Source organism: Cricetulus griseus, chromosome 3 (assembly GCF_003668045.3).
Source record: "Cricetulus griseus strain 17A/GY chromosome 3, alternate assembly CriGri-PICRH-1.0, whole genome shotgun sequence".
NCBI lineage: Eukaryota > Metazoa > Chordata > Mammalia > Rodentia > Cricetidae > Cricetulus > Cricetulus griseus.
In genome coordinates, this window is record NC_048596.1 from 202,186,985 (window position 1) to 202,205,124 (window position 18,140).

Below are 18,140 nucleotides of genomic sequence, written 5' to 3' on the forward strand. Positions count from 1 at the left end.
TGAGCAGCTGAGCAAGGTAGGCTTCTATTGTTGCTCTTCGATGGCAACTTGTATTTTTAATAAGCCTTCTCCCTAGTATTGGGGAAAAAAAAAAACCCAAACCCTCCAATATGTTAATTACTTTCAACTGCCACATATTGGGAAGGCTTTGACACACAACAATTCACCCTGCAAGGTGAGAAAAAAAACCTGCTTAATTATTCTAAAATAAAAGCAATTACTTTTAGAGGCTTGACTCCAATATTAGTTTGTATCAGTGCATCCTCACAGCAAGTAAGAATGCTTAGTTAAGAGGTGTCAGAAACTAAGCATGTTTAGCACAATGCAAAGCTGCCCAGAACTTCATGCACCTCAGAGGCAGGAAGCCATGTTCAGTTAGCCTGGCTAAGTAGAAACGTCACATTTGAAGAGACCAGAATCATTCTGTCCCTGTTAGGCATGGCCCTATAGACAAGAGAACTTAACATGAAAAAGGTACTGCCGTTTTGGGCCATAGTGATGGCTAAAGGTGGGAAGGCTCTCCACTTGGCTGCTTTTGGTTGGCTTCCTTTATTTTCTCTAAGGTGTGCTCACTCCACTTGCTTAGCTGCACAGTACAGATCATAGCTGCTCTAGATCAAGGACTTGGAAGAGCTGTGGCTCCAGGTCCTGGCCTGACACGAGGCCACCAGGGCTCAGGTTTTGCTACTGTTTTGTTGCAAACAAATAACTGACTCACAAACAACTGAATTCTTTGAATAACACATCAATTTATAAAATGAGTCAGGTGTGGTGGCACAAATCCATAAATCCAGGTCTCAGGATGCTGAGGCAGGAGGATGAATTTATGTGAACCTATATACCAACCCCTGGTTTCTATATAAACCAGCCAACTAAATGGCTTCCCACCCATAAAGGAAGCTTGAGTAATTTACTCATCCCAAGTTGAAGTTTATCTGGTTATAAAATGGGAACCCCCCAGATCCTGCCAAGGAGGATCAAGGAGACTAGAAGCTTAGACAATAGTATATGTGGAGCACTTAGCACTCTTAACCAGTGAAAGGTTAAAGCAGCTAAAAAGTTCTGAATATAGATCAGGATCTTAAATGACCTGAGATAAACTCACAGAGACAATCTGACATGTCACAATCTACATACACCAGATAACACTTTTTTTTTATGTCGACTTCTTTTGAACATTTATTAAAAAAGCAAAATGTATGTTCATCTCAAATATAACAGTTAAAAATGGAAAAGCAATACAAACAACGTGTTAGCCAGCAGCATCCAGTCCCCCGCTCGCCCACCTGCTCCAGTCTGTTCCGGGTGAGCTCAGTCACTGCCTGCCTGCCTGCCTCCCTCCATACAGTGCAGGTGAAACCAAATCATATAAAATTAACAAGTTAGGGTTAAATAAGCTTAAATAAGAATGTTAAATACAAGACACTTTATCAGAGTTTCTGTACAAAGATAAACAAAAATCTGGAGTTGTACACAGGATCCCTCGGGCACTCAGCATCAGGGGACTCTAGTGGGGAAGGCAGATTGACTCTGTCTTCAGCAGAGTAACTACAAGAAAGCAAACTACTCATTGAAGTGACTACCAACAGGTTCAGCCATTTACAAGGCATATGCATCTCTTAAAAAAAATCAGAACACTGTTAATATTCAGGCACCGTTTGTTCCTGCAAATAAATACGTCTCTACGGTAACAGCGTTTGAGTTAGTGTTAAACTTCAGGGCTTCTCTCTGACAGAGCTCTGCCAACTACTTACTGCACCCTTCTTATTGCTATGATAGTGTGGCTGTGGAAATAAAACTACTGTACATCCAAAAAAATAGAGCACCTTTAACATTAAAGTACATGTCTGATTATCTGCCTCCGTATTGATTTTTTACAATCCTACAGCCCCGCTATTGTACACAGACTTAGCATCTCTGTAGGTCACCTACTTCAGTTAGTGACACCAGTTCTCTCCCACAGGAAGCTGAGGCGGGAGCATTGTCAGGGGAGCCTTTCAGCTGCAGGCTATTTCTGTGTTCACCAGGATTTACATTCATCTTCTGCTGCAGCTACCCAGAGGGAGTCCAGGTCCCCTGACCTGTCTGTCCTGCTAGGATGAGTAGTGAGACACAGAATGGACAGTGATACAATCTACCTACAGGTGGCGGAAAGCACATGGAAAACTGCATTGTCAACTTGGAAGGGACCGCAGGCAGGCAGGCAGGCAGACAGGCAGGCAGGCAGGCAGGCAGGCAGGCAGGCCAGCCCATGGTCCCCAGATGAGGAGCAGCTAGCTAGCTGGTTAAGCTTTCTTGTCAATGGTGCTGAAGAACCACTCGGTGAACTTGCGCAGCTGGGCGGTGGCAGTCTGCGATTCTTCCTGCAGCCGCATGTTGTCTTGCCTCAGGTGCTGGACCTCAGCCTGCAGCACTGCCTTGTCCTGCTTCTCCTGTGGGGACGAGAGATCATGTCTCAGGCTCACTGGTTGGCTGTTCCCATTTGAGCTGGACATAAGGGCCCCTCATTCTGACTTAACCCCAGGGACTTACCTGCCTGGGTTTTCCCACTTATTCAGGGATAGGAGCCACCCTGGCCTCTTGGCTCCCTCTATATATTCTCAAGAGGGATGAAGCTGCTATGTAGGACAGCTGTCAATCAGAATTATACTACTCCTCACCCACCCAGAAGAGATAGACTGCAGCTAGGTTGGTGTGAACCCCTCTTGATCTTCAGGGCTTTTCTAGTTGCCTTCCTCTCTACCTAAAACTGGTACCTATGTGGCAGCTATGGATGCTAAGACTAGAACAATCACTTGGGCCTTTCATTCCATCCTTAGTCTTCTGGTGCTGATATGTTTCCATGCTGACATTCAGAGTTTGCCATTCAAAAGTACACAATAACATGATTTTCAAAATAACTGTGTTGGTGCCTCTAACACACAGCCATGAGAAGTACATGACAAGCTTCAGATCTCTAGTGCTGAGAGGCACAGCAGTCACAGCAGCTGCTGTTCCTAGTGGCTCACACACTGGGTGAGCTAAACCACTTGGAGCTCTTTACCTCCTCAGGTTGTCCACTTTCACCATGCAATGGCCTGCAGGTTCCTCACATCTTCTGGGCTTGCCCAACCTCACCACCTTGTCCTGTAAAGCCCCAGTTCCAAGAGGAAAGAAGCTTCTGGACAGGAGCCAGGACTAGCCTTGCCATAAGGCCAGCCCAGTCCTGAGATCCCCCCCTCTTCATCCTTTTCTACCTTGGCTCAGATCACCCTGCTGCTACTCAGCTGCTGTCTCCCTGAAACCCCACAGCATGTAATTAGACCTGTGTTTTCCGCATCTCCTCTGATTCCCTTTCCTCTTCCTGCTCTTAAACCATGGGGACAATGGCTGCCAATGCTCTGTCCAACTGCTGTTCCCTTTGGAACTCTGCCCACTCTGACCAGCCTGATGTTAGGGATGAGAACACCCCCCCCCCAATCCCAGCCCTGTCCACGTGTCCTGTCTCCAGGACCTTCCTAAATCTAATGGACAACTCTAAAGTCCTGTTCCCTCTTCTTCTCTCTCCTACCCATAGTGCAGCACATCTCATCACTGATGCTACAGCCCCTTCTAGAGCAGTTTCAAGTTTTTACTTTCTGACCCACTGCCATCTCCTGTTTTTCAAAGGAAACCTCCTGGTATCCATTCCTCAATGCCTTCAAATCCTGTCTCTCCCAGTGAGCACTTCCCACCACTGTCCCATATGGCAAGATCCTGCAAGGAAGGATCTTGTTCCTCTGGCAAGCTGGTATACACCCTCACAATCAGCTTATATTCTGGGTCCCCTGATCTACTTACATCCTACATATCCCTTGTACCTCTGTCTAGATTTCCTGCATGTGAGCAAAGCCCTCTGTTGGTAGACTCCAGTGATCATACCTTTCGAAGGTCGGTCTGAAGTTGTCGAAGAATCAGTTCTAGCTGGTTGACTTTCCCAGTTAGTGTGGAGGGTGATCGCTCCCTGGTAAACGGAACAATTAAGAGGGCTTAAGAGACCCATGGCTAGGATATTGCTTATGTTTGGGTCAGTAAACTTTTCACTGAAAGTATTACATGTAAATTCACAATTTGGGACCATGCCCCATAGCTACTGCTATGGACTCAGACTCTGTAAGACACAAAGGCTGCTAAGAAAACAAAGGCCAGGATTATGTAAATGTAGAGGAGGTAGGCCAGAGCCAAATCCTAGGGGCCAAATGTAGATCTGATTTCCCTAACTTGCTTTTGTCATGAAAACAGAACTAGGTTCAATAGCAAGTTAACAGTGACTCAGTTCATATGGAAGTCAGAACTGGGGCTCATGCATCATGAGTGATGGGGGCATTCCTCATATATGTCAATAGCAGGTGGACGGTTGGATCAAGGGCTAGGGTCTGGGACGAACTGTACCCTAGGCAGGTCCTATAGCACAGCATGAGTGGCCTGGAGGGCCAAGATTTACTGACAAGGGGTCACTGCCTAGTTCTTTTGTAGTAATTAGGTAGCTGACCTGAGGTCCCACCTGGTCCTCTCTGCCACTGAGACTGGCTACTATGGGCACAGGCCAGCCATCAGACAGGACCTGTCTATGCAGTGCAATGGTTACACAGTCTAGTGGTATCATTTCTAGCATGGCAGGAATCCAGGTCAGTCTCACTGTAAGACTCTCTGGCCAGGCCTGGGATACCTGAGTTCTGGGATAATGGGAGGGAGCATCCACATACCCAGGTGCATCCATGAACTGCTTGCCACCGGTGGGATCCACACACAGGGACAGCTCTGGAGCCCCTTCCAGGTCTTGTCCATGCTGGAGGTCAGTCAGGGTACAGAAAGATGCCACCCTCTGGTCTGGAGATGAGGAACACACAGAAAGCAGTTTGGTGAGAGCCACCAGGCACCATGTCTTTGCACAGACCAATTTACTGAATGGAATCTGCTGGCCCTCCTTACCACAATGCCCTGTTTGAAACAAAACAGAGAAACAGAAATTCAGGCAAGCTGTTGGCAATGAAAAAGCATGAGACTGACTGTCCTCCATGGGCTGGCGTACATATACCACAGCCACAGAGACAGGTCTACTGCCTTCTTTTCACACCCCAAGGACTTTAAAGCTATTGGCTGTGAATGGTTAGCAAGCTGGATGATGTGGCTGGAGGACAGAACCATGGAGATGGACCCTTGTACAAGCTACCGTGAACTCGAGATCACCTCTGAGATAGAACAGCCAGGGCACTCGTCCCTGGTGCACCACCCCTCCCCTGCCCCTCAGTATGTGGACCACCATGCAGGCGTGCAGACACATGAAATAAACAGAACAGGCTACAAAATAGCAAAGAGCCAGTGTCAATCACCTAGGTAGGAGGCGTGGTGACAGAGAAGCCCGAGTTCTTCATCTGAGTCAAGACCTGAAATAAGATTTAGAATTCTCCCATGAACAGGAAGATCTCTCTGACCTTGACAATCTTGGGGACCCTTATGATGTTTGAAAGATGGGGTTGTGTGAGTGCAGCATGCATGGCGTGTTACCATTTGTGTGTGGGGAGTCTATGTTCACCTATCTATGTTATGTGTAAGAAAACAGCAACCAGGAGAAAGCTCAGTTCCAATGTTACATAGTGTCACACACAATGGTGAGATAACATATTTCATGTTTTAAGCATTCTAGTTAGAAGCAGGGTGGAAGTATCTGACATATACATATTCAATCATAGATACCCATCGTTTCAGATTGTCCTGAACAATCCACTCTGCAAATTTAACAACAGTGGCGGTGAGAGCAACCAGCTGGGCCCTTTCACCCAAAACTACACAGGAAGCTCAGAGGGACCAGCAATACCAGCAGTAACACCCATAACCAGCTGAGACAGCCTCCTCTTACAAGGGATCATGAACTTGGCATTCCATGTTTTCAGAAGGCTGGGCAGGAAAGAAAGGAAAACGGGAGCAGCCCTGCCTCCCAGTCCTAACCTCTGACCCAGAGCTCAGGCCAGCAATACTCAAGATAGGCAGGAAATGTTCTGTCTTTATACACCATGGGGACAGAATCAGGGAATGGCCCTGGGAGCCTGCCTTGTATGACTCTGAGTGCATGTGCAGCTGCAAAGAAGGGATGGAGTCTGCCAGTGAGTACCGGGGAGGCTCCTCTCACAGGGATTGATTAATGGGGAGGAGCAGTGCCCAGGCTCTAGGATCTCTGTCTCCTGCTGGCTGCCGTGTGGGCCTCCTAATGAGGTGACCTGCCTGTTTGGTTGATGTAGGGTCACACAGTACCTGTTAATTAAAAAGGATAGCAATTCTGGGGCTGCCAGGGGCACATGATGGAAAGTCACTGCAGCCATACAGTGCTGAAGGTACAGCCTACCTACTCACGGTGCCCTGGACCCTCTCAGAAGTCCTGCTGAACCCACCTAGTGACCCAGCACATCAGGGTTCTTGAACTGCACAGCGCTCACCTAAGACCTGCCATGGGCTTACAAGTCCTTTAATTGACTTTTCTGTAAAGCCCAAGTCTAACCTACAGCACAACAGAGATCCTGCTCTAACAGAAAGCTGCATTACCCATTTAGTCAGTAAGAGGTCTGGGTGGCTACAGAATTCTGCACACAGCAATTACTGGCCTTTTGGCTAAGATCTACACAGTCTTTTTCTGTGAGGGCCCCAAATAAAACATTGTATCATTTAAAAACAACAGCAACCAAAAACTAGAAAAACCTAGGTTACATAAAGTTCTTGTTGCACAAGCATGAGACCCTGAGTTTGGACACTTAGCACCCATATAAAAGCTGAACGTGGCAAGTGTGTCTGTACCCCAGTGTTGGAGGGTGGAGGTAGGCAGATCCTGGAGGCTCACTGGCCAGCAAGTCTAGCTGGTTCAGAGAGAGATCCTATGTCAAAGGGGGATGGAGGGAGGGAAAACTATCAAAGAAATCCTGATGTCAGCTTCTGGCCTCCATAGGTGTCCATACAGGCAAACATACCTGCACATGTTATGTTTTCACTCCAACATCAAGACATGTTGGCTTTGTTTTTTTATTTTCTGAATAATTCCATGGACTCATTTTACAGTCTGGAGCCTGTTGACAATCCAACCGAGCCATCTTTGTTTTTAAGGATATTTGGTTCTGAAGATCAGGTCTCACACCCGGATAGAAATACTGGAGCCAGCTTCAGCTGTTTCTGCCTTAATCCCCACACATGAGCCAGAACAGGGCATGCTCCCAGAAGCCTCAGAGAGTCACATGGTCCCCTGGCCAGGGGACAGAAGCCAGTGCAGACTCTGCCATCCAGGGAGTGTGTGCTGGAAGAGCAGGGCTCTGGGCATGTAGATGCTATTTCCCTGAGCAGACCCCAAAGGACTTTCTAGTAAGGCTTTTCTTCCAGACACTTTCCAGGGAAGCCTTTTGCCTCTGCAGCTTACTTCCCCAATGACAAATACTCTGCCATCAAGTGACCTGACCTGGAACCACATGGCACAAATAAAACCACAGAAAAGGCAAGCTTGGGAGAGTGGATGTTGTGTGCAGACACAGCTCAGGTCTGGCAGCTGAATCCTATGGGGCAGCCTATTTGCTTTGCCCCTCCTGGTCCCACAGGCTAAGCAAGTGTGACTAATAGGGACATCAGACACACCTGAGAGACAGACAGTTCACCCCTTTAGGTATGTTTATAATTATTTCAGTGTCAGTGTATATGTTCATGTGGGGTGGAAGGCAATGTGCATGTGTGTTCGAATGTTGAGGTCAGAGGTCAGCTTAGGGCATTGTTTCACAGGTGTGTCTGCCTTTCTTTTTATTTCTAGAAACAAGGTCTCTCTCTTGGCCTGGCACTTGCAGATTCTACTAAGCTGAATGGTCAGCAAAACCCCAGGGAGCCTTGAGGCCTCACCTCCTCAGTGCTGGGATTGTAAGTGTGCATGGCTTGGCCAGACCTTCACTCAGGTCTTTACACTTGACGGCCAGCATCTTAATGACTGAGCCATCTCCTCAGTACCCAACGTCATTTTTAAAGATCTGAATGCACAAAACGCTATGCATGAGGAAGAATAATCCATAGGCTATTCCATGACAGTTCAGGGCAGAAATAGCAAGATGGTGAAGGTGAATCACCCAAGACTTCAAGCCACACCTGCACGATGGGCAATGGTGTGAGCAGTGGCTACAGGGATGAGTAGAGTCATCATACACGCACCAGACACTCAGTGAATGGCAAGTGGCTAGGTAAACTATAGTCCTCCACAACAAAGGCTGCTCTGATCTGTCTGTCAAAACCCTAGAGGAAAAGGCATGCAGAGGCTCTGCAGCTGGGGAGAAGGAACCAGAGGCTCTGACGGGACAACTGACAGGAAAGGAAGCAGAACACACTGCACTTTCTACAGCACACAGCCTGGTTCGGGCCTTTGTCAGTCTCTGAGGAATGCAAGGAGGCAGTGATGTAGGGTTGGCCTGAGTGATGAGAAGGAAGGAGCCCTGGAATCAGCCTGTGCTCAAGACACAGACATGCCTGAAACACTTTCAATCTGCTGCTGAGGTGATTGAAGATGGTTTACCATACAAAACTTGACTTTGTAGTTTCCATCTCCTGAGTGGTCAGTGTTCTCTATTTCCCCACCATTTACATGGTCATCAGGACCCCACAGCACATTTCTGTTTGTGCTCGCACACAGGCATCAACAGCAATAACTTTAAGACTTCTATCAACTTTGTGCTAAATATTTAAAACTGAAAAACTTCTCGTCTTCAAAGTTTATGATTAAGCTTTTTAAAGAAACCAAAGATACATGGAGCATATATTAAACGCACAGACTTATATATGTTTATGTGTCATCTAATCATATATGAACATATATATAATATGTTCATGTGGTCATCTAATTCCCGCAGCAGCCCAGCAGTGGCATTAAACATAATTAAAGGCACAGGCTTAATAGACTTAATATCTATAATATGCTCATGTGGTCATCTAATTCCCATGGCAACCCAGCATAGGAATTAAACGAATGTGAGCACATGTCCCGTACTCAATCTTGGAGACATGGTGATAGTAATCACCCATGGTAAATACCGGGCACTTAGAGGACAGGTCTCCTCAGACCGGGGACATGGAAGCTAGTCCCTGGTTGCCAGTATCACTTTAATTCTGAAGCCCGAAAGCAGGAAACTCTGAGAACCACACTGGCTGGCTCCTAATACGAATGAGAGCAGCCAACTCCAGGACCTGTGTATGTGCATGTGCATGTATGTGCAGGTGCATGTGTGTGTGCTGGCCAGACAGCCACTCTGGCTATTATTCCTCAGGATGCTGCCAACTTTGTTTCTTGAAGCAGGGCCTCTCATTGGCCTTGAATACTCACTGATTTGGGTAAGCTAGCTGGCTAGTGAGACCCAGGAGTTTGAGAGCCCCTGCTTTCCCAGCACTGAGATTACAAGTATGAGTGACCATGTCTGGCTTTTCACATGCATTCTGTAGGTCAAACTCACGTCCTCATGCCTGATGGCTAGCACTCTGCTGACTGAGCTGTCTCCCAGCCCTCTAATGGTTGAACTTTCAAAAGAGACTCCACTTCCCTTCCCGGACTCAGTCTGACCCACAGCCAGATTTTCTACTTGGCTCTGATCCCGTTCACAGGGTCACATCCTGTTAAGCCTGGGTTTAAGTGAACACACTATTAACACATTATGAGAAATGCATATAACACATTACCTACAGAACTACACAGCCCAGCCACACAGTGTACTTAAGAGGGCCACCGTGCTCACGGGGCTGAAGGAACTGCAAGCAGCACCTTGGCAGAGGATCCTAATGCACTGCAGGTTCCAAATGTTGTTTCTGTGGAAGGTACATTGCTCTTGAACTGTGGGAAAGTGAAAGACTCATTAAGAAAATGAGTCAGGGATGGTCTAGAAAACATTATTTCAAGCAGCAAAAGGTAAGCTGAGCACGCCATGGTGGACGGCTAAAGGATTTTGCTGTATTAGGCAAGTCTGCAATTCTGTTCAGGAACTCTGACGGGAAAGGACATTAACACATCCCACAATAAAAAGAACTGGACATATTAAAGTAAAGCTTGGCATGTGACCCAGCCAGGCCTTAAATGTGACTGCCATTGGCCCAGGGGAGCTGCTGTCCCTGGGCTGAGACCATTGGCACCTAGATCACCCTCTCAATCCAGGACCAAGCAGACTTCTCCACTCTTGGGTTACACTCTGGTTATCTATCTACTTCTAAGTGATCTTAATTGTGCTATATTATTTTATATATTGAATAATTTGCTATCAGTTGGTTCTTAGGGTTGCGGTACATTTTCTGGCCTGGCTATGAATTGTCTCTATGTTTGAATGAGAAGATGGATTGCTTTATAATCTGCAGAATGACAACGGCTTTGAATGTTTTTTGTGGCTTCTAGGAGCAGCAGAATTGTTTTTCACACTGAGTAGGTGAGTGCCTGTGGGTCATTATCATTTAAATTTACATGAACATTGTTTGCACACTTAGTTACTATGTGTCTTCAGCCAGCAGCATCCACACACCTCATTTGTTTACCATGGAGGCAGCTTCTTTCGCTGTTTAGTTATGTATTGTACATTTCTTGGCTTTATCTGCCACATCCATTATAAAACTCTCTCTATAGATAACCTTGTCCCTTTTAAAATCTACTCTTTCAGGCTCATAAGAGGTCTAATACATAAGTACATATGTACATACATACATAATATTATATATAACATTATATTTTATATGTTCTCTCATTACTGTATAATTAAATCTTCCAAATGGCAATATTGAATTATTTTTCAATTTTTATAAAGTTGACTTTTCTAGTATATAATTTGCTTTCTCATTGAGGTGTTAAATACATTCTGATGCCTATGTTCTTTATTTTTTCAAAAGGACTTATTCTATTTTTGAATCATTATTATGCTATTTTAATTATTATTGATTTTAATAGGTTTTTTTGTTGAATACTATTCATCATTTTTTTAAATGGATGCAATTAAGTTCTTAGCATATCTTTAGATAACTGAGTTGAAACTGCACTTATCTCAAATTAATTCAAAAAGGACTGTCATTTTACCACTGAGGATTCTATCCATTTCTGTCCTTGTCTATATTAAGACTCTACAGTTACTTAAGAGTGTCTCTGTTCTCTCATTGTAATTCTAACGCTGGCTTGATTTCCAAAGAACACATAGTTGGAGCTTGCTGATTAGCTTAAGGTGTCCTTCAAGGCTGTTACAGGGACTGCCTGTGGAATCTGAGCCTACCAGACCTCCCTCTGCTGTGGTTAACACACCAGTCTATCATGAGGTATTGACCACAGTCCCACCCTAGTGTCTGACTGTCCTTGCGATTTGCTCTGCCACAGATGATGGCAGGTATCACAGCCTGGGACTTCTCAGATCAGACACCAAACAATCACAGAACTGCTTTTATTCCATTAGGGATTCCATCATGAATGAAAACATGCAATGACCCCAATGGGTACACAGTTCAGACAGACAGGAGTGGGGTCCTCTGGATGAGCTGGACACAGCCAAGTTCCAAGTATGTACTCTTGTAACCTGTGGAGCAGAACTACCTAGATGAGCCTTAGTAAACTCATGACACTGGAAGACCACTGATGGTGGCAGCTATAAATTTTGGGATGGCTTATTATGTAGAAATGGTAGCTAGAAAAATCAGGGCTACTTTGAAAAAAATGTTTATCTAATTTTTTTCCAAGATAGGGTTTCTCTGTGTAGCCCTGGATGTCTAGGAACTCATTTTGTTGACCAGACTGACCTTGAACTCACAGAGATCGACCTGCCTCAGTCTTCTGAGTGCTGGGATTAAAGGTACACACCATTACCACTCTGCAATTTTAGAATCTTTAATATTTTCCATTTGATCCTACCTTCTAGATATATAAGCATGGCTACAATTTTAAACCACTGATACTCATTCTTTTTTTTTCTCTCCCACACTGCACTGCTTATGTATCAAGGATTCCAATACAAAAATGAAAGGCTATGGTTTCAATGGGTTCCTGTTGTGGTCTGCATGTGTGTCCCCCACAGGGTTTAACAACTGGTCCCCAGCTCCTGGTGCTACTTGGGAAGGTTATAGAGCCTTTATGGGTGGTGCATTGCTGGGAGAAGTAGGTTTCTGAGGGCTCTGGTGCTTTAGAGCCTAGCCCCTGGACTGTAGCTCTCTGGAATTGTGAACCAAAATAAATGTTTTCTCCCTTAAGTTGCACTGTCAGGGCATTTTATTACAGCTATGAGAAAGTAAGCAGTTCCCTTGTTTAATTTCTGAACTTGAAAACCCTGCTCATCAACATATTCCCAATTGCATTATGTAGACTTTCTGGGAATAAGGATGAGACTTTGGAAGGATCTCTCAAATCTTATCTTTTATTAGAACTAGGTCCCAATTCTATTAGATATACTTTCAGGAAATTAGAATAATCACTCTTAATTACTTCAACTACTAACTTATTATAATTAAAGCTTTTTTTTATTAAACTAGTTAAACTCTTGCTGGTAACAATGAACAATCTCAGTCTACTATGGAATTTCATGTAAGTTTTCTCACTGCAATCCTACAGACTAAGGCTGTCTCAATGGGGCTCTCTTTTTCAGAGATGTAAAAAAGAAAGAATTCTATTACATAAGAAAGCTGCCTCTAGATTTCAGGAAAGCCTCGCACAAGGCCACCATTATTCTCTGAAACTGAAAACAATTCACTATAAACTTGGTAGCTTTGAGTGATATTGGGTATTTTGGAATATTTTCCAATGGCTTTTCAATGACTCCACACTCTGGCTTTTGTTCCTCATCCCCCATTTTTTCTCGCAATAAACACTCAATTATGTCACTATGAAGTTTATTCCTATGTAGTTGACATTCCTCAATAACTTCTTTTAATCTCGCTTTAGTGTCACCTAGAGGATATGGAATGAGAAAATGTAGGGGAACAGATGGGTGAGGTGGCGAAAGGTGGCACCTACTATTCAGTGCAAATGGAACCAGCTGGGCAGAAACCACAGAACAGTGTCAGGTGCATGGTTTCCCACCATTAAGATGAAGGCACAGAGAGTATTGTGTTGAGTAAGAGCCCCACCCATAGTCAGCTAAGGCATTGTCAGTGAGCTGCCATCTCTAGGCTTTCTGGTGACAGGTTCCCTTAGCCTCTCTCCTGACACCGGGGGAACTGTGCACTGAGCATCCTAGGGAACCAAGTTCTGTCTCTCTCTCTCTCTCTCTCTCTCTCTCTCTCTCTCTCTCTCTCTCTCTCTCTCTCTCTCTCTCTCTCTCAGTACTAGATAGAGATGCCGAATCCTGGACCCTGCCCTCTCTGAGACAGGATCTTGTTCCACTGCCCAGGCAGGCACTGTACTTGTGGTTCTCTCATGTAGCTGGGATGACAGGCCTGGCCAAGGTCTGTCTTGGAAACCAGTTCACTAGGCTAGTGTCTTGGGCTGGCCACGTCTGCATTCTGCAGGGGATAGCAAGACCCCAAAGCCCCACAAGGTCTCATGACACAAGCCAGAGGAAGGTCTTCCTGAGCCTGTGTCTTCTCCAGGGGACAGCAGTCTGCTGCAGCTGCAATAACATTCTCTCTCACATCAATTCCATCTTGCTCATGCACTTTTATGGTTTGGGATCATATCTGCTAAATGTTAATCAATATTCAAAGAAAAACTGATTATTGAACTATTTACACAATGCACTGATATTTTATCTGTGGCTGTATTTTAAAACGGATTTGTCTGTGTTATATGTGTGTGCTGCATGCACACGAGTGTGCACACCCAAGACCAGAGTCTCACTGAGCTGGAAGATTGCCATTTTGGCTAGACTGGCTGGCTAGCAAGCCCCTGGATATGCCCACCTCTGCCCTGCTGCACAAGGACATACACAGCCAATGTCCAGCTTTTGACATGGCTGCTGGGGATTTGAACTTGGGGTCCTTGTACTTATATAGACCGTGCTCTTACCCACTGAGCAGTACCCCCAGCCCCTCTTCTGTGCAGTTTTCTGGAATCTTTTCAAAGTACAGTTAAGTTAGTTTTCATATTTTCTCCATTAAAATGTTTCTAAAACACTGTATATTTCTTTAAGAACTACTTTCTATGGCTACAGGCCAAATACTTAATAGGTAAGTCCTCTTGTCATCATTATTCATTGATAAAAAAGAGAACTAGTATATTCCTTAATTCTGCATAGGCAGTTACTAGAATAACATTTCACACATCTCCAAAGTTCAGATCTTGAGTTAAATCTTAGTTTTCTTGATGAATTGTTTCCCTGCCTGTGGTCAGCAAGGCCTGGGAATGCTTCTCTCTGGAGGGCACTCATGGTATGGCCTTTGGCAAGCTTCCTGGTACCTCATCTAAGGTCACAGTAACACCACCCACTTTTCACACTAACCATATCTAAACATATTCAAACAGCTGTAATGGGGTGGGAGGGCCGATGATGAATTTGCTGCCTCAGCTCTAACAAAATCTAAGCCCTTAAGCTTTAGCGCAATGAAGATGAACACGAACGGCCTTTCGGTGGATGAATAAGGCAAGTCAATGGATCACTTGACTGCCAAGGAGGAATTCTTGTCTTGATTTTATAAGTAAGAATTGTGGTGTCTGTTGTGTGAGTTTTCCTGAGGAGATGGAGAAATATCTATTTGTCCCTGATGCAGACAGCATCTATGAACCAAAGAAAAGAGTCCATTCAAGGCAGCATGGTAAGCCAGTGGGTATGATTTAGAGGAGTGTGAGCAACCCAGTGGCAGCTGCATTACTGAAAAGCCCCGCCCGCACCCTTCCACCTCTTGTATGCTCTATCACCCCAAAGGCCACGTGCAGCTGGATAAGAGGGTGTGGTGACAGAAATCTCAGCCCAGGGTCCCCTGAGTACCCTCTTCTCCGAGGGAATGCCGATGGTTCAATCTGTCGAGGCTCTCCTGCGTGTCATTATACAGATTTAAGATCACCAACCCAGAGGAAATAGTTACACTAGCATTTCACTCCAACAGGCTGATAAATTCCATTTTAAAAAATCTGTTTTCAGATGCATCAACTGCTACATATGTCAATATGGGAGCACTATCATTAGCCGCTTCTAACAGTGAAATGAACAAGTACCTGGACACTATTCAGATTGTTTCCAGAAGGGAGCAATGTGCTGGTGGGGAAGCAGAGAGGGCATGTCACTGTGTGTGAGTGTCCCCTCTCAGCTGTCCCATCTCTAAGCAGACTCACCCACTGGGAGGCATGTACACCTCAGGGACATGGCATAAAGAAGGCCTCTCTAGCAGGCCAGGTCACAAAAGGAGAGGAAGGGTTACAGCAGCAGCCCTTGGTCTTCTGTAGTTGGATGTCACAGGTGGTAAGGTGGAGCCACAAGCAACTGATAGGTGTGAGGGGCCAATGGAGGCTCTGAGCCCTAGTGACAGCATATTATGTTAAGGCTGGAAGGCCCTGACAGCCTCACAGTGGGCAGAAGGCAAGGTAGCACCATCAAACAACCCTGCATCAATTCATCTACTGCAAAAGGAGAGAATAGCAGAGAGAATGTTGCAGTGTCAGAGTCTGTATGTAAAACCTTCCTGTGGGTTGGTGTGCCTGAGTACTTGCTACCCAGCTGGGATGATGCCTGCAGAAGTTGTGGTAACTTCAGCGGTGGGATCATGCTGAATGAAAGACATGGGATCCAGCCTTGAAGTCTATAGCCCAGCCCCACTTCCTGTTGCATCTTTGTTTGCTGAGATGTGAATGAGCACCTCCTGCCTACTCCCATCACCATGGCTTGACAACCAGCATGCTTTCAATGGTACCTCTCAAAACCATGAGCTAAAGTAGGTTTGCCCTCCCAGAAACCATTGCTTGGAAGATATTTGGTCACAACAATGAGAAAAATAATACGATTATGGCCCCATGTTACACAAGGCCCAAACAATTGGAAACAGCTTCTTAATTTACTTTGTGGACAGTTCTCCAGAAGTTGGAGAAGAAATGTACTCCAGGTGGCAGTTTCAACTAGACAGCCACAGTGTCAACGGTGATCAAAAGTAGCATGGCAGCCAGAAGGGATCTCAGAGCTCAACTGACACAGTGCATCCCACTAACCCACAGGGTTAATTGCCCCACTGCAGCTTACTGAAGCATGGGCTTAACCGACCCACCGACCTACAGGCTTAGACAAAGCCAAGGCCCACACAGGTAGAGGGACTTTCAAGGGGCAAACAAGCCTGCCAGAATCATCCATGTTGGCACCAAGTCAGCAGGCTGCTTGTCCTAACAAACTCAGCAGCTTTGGCCTCTTGAGGGTTCTCTCCCATGTCACCTTAAGCATGCTTCAAGGACAGAGATGGTGGGAGCTAGACAATCATACATGCTTTTCACACAGGGATCTGGAGCCTAAGAGGAAAAGGGGCTTGTCTGATCAGTGGCAACTGGTACCAGGAGCAGAATTTGGGTTTGAAATCCCAAGTGACACGACCACTTCTAGATGCTTCCTTAGAGCCACATCTTCCCCTATCTTCGTCTTCAAAGACGGGCAAAGCATTCAACATTTGCCAGATGATCCAATACATAGACATGTGTTCCTAAGCTGAAGTATAGGCCCTTCAAGAGCATGCTCCCTGGGCACACAGGCAGGCCCTGGGTGTGGGTGAAATCTTTACCTTCAAACGCTCGTGCAGCATCCACAAGGTGGGACCAATCTAACCCCGTGGCCGTGTCTGGTAGTGGCATCAGGCCAGGATCTGCACACTTGGACTTATCCGATAAGGACCCGTCAGAGAACCAGAACTCATCTGAGTAGAAACAAAATCAGAGTGTCAGTCAGTCAGTCAGTCAGTCAGTCAGTCAGTCAGTCAGTCAGCCATCCAGCCATCCAGCCATCCAGCCATCCAGCCAGCTAGCTAGCTAGAGCATGTGCACTATCACCCTCATAGAGAACAAGTCAGTTGGTTAGTCCCAGCATGGGTACCACAGATTCTACAGAGTACATCAATATGAGCACTATAGTCCCCAATATAGTCAGTCTGTCAATTCATTCATCACTGTCTATATGGTCGTCACAGCATGAACAAACACTGCTACCCACACAGAGCCAGTCAGTCAGTTAGTAGGTCACAGCATGATTATCACTGTTCTCACACAATCACAGTATGAGTACCACATTCTCTACCTGGAGTTAGTCAACCTATCATTCCATTAGTCAGTGTGCCTATAGCCAGTCAGCCAGTCAGAGCATGGGTACCACCATCCTCACAATCAGCCAATCATAGAATGAGTACCATTAGTCCCTACCTAGAGTCCACTAGTCTGTTGATCTGTTAGTCCATCAGTAGGTACCGTTGTCCCCACAGAACCAGTCAGTCACAGCAATAGCACTGTGATCCTTCCAGGGTCAGAGAGTCAGTAAGTGGTTTTGCCATTCATAGCGTAGAGAGCATGTCCCCACTCAGTCGTGGTATGAATGCCACAATTGTCACAGAGTTGGTTACAACCCAGGCATTGCCATCATCTCTCACAAAGGGGCCTAGAAAACTCTATAAAACATGTCCTGCTAAAATAGGAAACACTAAGCTGCTATCACCCAAAGAGATGGAGGTTTGTCATAAGCAGTCAACACGACACCAACTAGACAGTAGAGCAAGCAAGGGAAGTCAGCATGGAGCCTGGTAGAGCATCCTTACTTCACACTCTCGCAGAAGCTTTCTGGGGGTACCCAAATCTGAATGACCTGGGATAAGATCCAGTTTCCTCAGGGTAGCTGTCCCCCCCCTCCCTTAAATAAGTGCCTCAACCTTCACACTGCCTTGAGACAGGCTGGTAGCAATCTCTTACCTGATGATTTACAGTCTGAGGAACAAGGTCAGCAAAGCTGAATGTAAACATTACATAGGTCACATCAGACTCTTTTCCACCCGAATGGAGTGAGGCTATTTCAATGAACTGATTAAGAGAAGAAAGGACATCTTTTCATGGCCTAGGTGCAGACATGGCTGCTGGCCCACTTTTCTGACTTCATGGGACAGACTGCTGTGCTGCCATTCCAGGAGCCCCTGGGCCCTCCACTGTTTCCTGAAATGTTCGACAGTTCTCCTTCCACTGCTCTTCCCACCACTGCTTTTCTCCTCAAGCCCTCACTGCA

At 45.7% G+C, this 18,140-nt stretch overlaps 1 protein-coding gene across 6 annotated transcripts in view; it reads right to left on the reverse strand.

Annotated features, from left to right (window-relative positions):
* Positions 1 to 1,149: 1,149 nt before the first annotated feature.
* Sipa1l2 (signal induced proliferation associated 1 like 2) overlaps positions 1,150 to 18,140 on the reverse strand; it is a 161,354-nt gene continuing 144,363 nt past the window's right edge. For 3 of the 6 annotated variants that reach the window (XM_027404807.2, XM_027404805.2, XM_027404806.2), the window contains 6 exons: positions 16,663 to 16,794; positions 5,352 to 5,405; positions 4,951 to 4,959; positions 4,725 to 4,848; positions 3,901 to 3,982; positions 1,150 to 2,432 (listed from right to left, as the gene is read on the reverse strand). In XM_027404807.2, the coding sequence (XP_027260608.1) occupies positions 2,286 to 2,432; positions 3,901 to 3,982; positions 4,725 to 4,848; positions 4,951 to 4,959; positions 5,352 to 5,405; positions 16,663 to 16,794 (548 nt within the window). In that variant the 3' untranslated portion in view covers positions 1,150 to 2,285. The remainder of the gene's footprint in view (positions 2,433 to 3,900; positions 3,983 to 4,724; positions 4,849 to 4,950; positions 4,960 to 5,351; positions 5,406 to 16,662; positions 16,795 to 18,140) is intronic. The other 3 variants (XM_027404809.2, XM_027404808.1, XM_027404810.1) reach the window with 3 other exon arrangements.